Source organism: Brassica oleracea, unplaced genomic scaffold (genome assembly GCF_000695525.1).
Source record: "Brassica oleracea var. oleracea cultivar TO1000 unplaced genomic scaffold, BOL UnpScaffold05995, whole genome shotgun sequence".
Classification (NCBI taxonomy): domain Eukaryota; kingdom Viridiplantae; phylum Streptophyta; class Magnoliopsida; order Brassicales; family Brassicaceae; genus Brassica; species Brassica oleracea.
Window position 1 is genome coordinate 1 of NW_013622517.1, and position 795 is coordinate 795.

Here is a 795-nt window from a genome sequence, read left to right on the forward strand (position 1 = left end):
GGATTGAGTATGTTTAGTGTCTTACATTTTCAGTCTTCACTTTCTTTTGAACAGAGCTGCCGCTAGGTTTTTTAGAGTCGCCATCATTTAGTTTTCTCTTTCCCTTTGATGGTTTAGCAGAAGGCGTTCCACGAGAAGATGAAGGTGGTGCAGGCTTTGGAGGAGTGCTCTCAACAGGTTCTTCTTTGGCCGCTTCCTTCTGTTTAGAATTCGTAACTGGATTGAAGTTTGTCTCCTCCTCCTATGAAAGGAGACATTCATAATGATATTCTTGTATCAAAACCAAACAATTTGTCTGAAATTGAACAGGGCTTACATCATCTGAATCATCATCGTCCTCTTCTTCCTCAGACTCGTTCAAACCATTAGCCTTGCCGAGCAATTTCTTCAACTCTTTACCAGAATTGCTCAATCCTCCTTCCTCTTCTCCATTTTCTTCATCCTCATCATCCTGCAAAAGAAATAAACAGAAACTTGGGACCTTATAGAAGAGTACATTCTCTTGCAAGTGAAGTATCATAAAAGACAGACCTGCTTTATTTCTGGAGGAGCAGGAATTTCAGGCGCCAGAAGATCTTCACGTTCGTCAGGATCATTACCCACTGCCTCATCATCATCAGTGAAAATCTCTTCATGCTCCCAGTCATCCCCTGAGATACCAACACCGTTATCAAACTTTACAGCCGGATTCTCCAGTTTGATAAATAGGATAAGACCAAAAGGATTTTACAACTCACCCTTCTCAATGTCATCATCATCCATGTCAAGATCACCACCCCTTGGACCTTCTTCATC

At 41.6% G+C, this 795-nt stretch overlaps 1 protein-coding gene across 1 annotated transcript; it reads right to left on the reverse strand.

Moving 5' to 3' along the window:
• Positions 1–13: 13 nt before the first annotated feature.
• Positions 14–789, reverse strand: LOC106322080 (transcription initiation factor IIF subunit alpha-like). Its single transcript, XM_013760256.1, has 4 exons — positions 738–789; positions 532–650; positions 317–451; positions 14–241 (listed from the first exon to the last, which is right to left on the reverse strand). Exons 1-4 carry the CDS (start codon positions 760–762, stop codon positions 14–16), a joined length of 507 nt encoding a protein of 168 aa, XP_013615710.1. The 5' UTR covers positions 763–789.
• Positions 790–795: the final 6 nt, after the last annotated feature.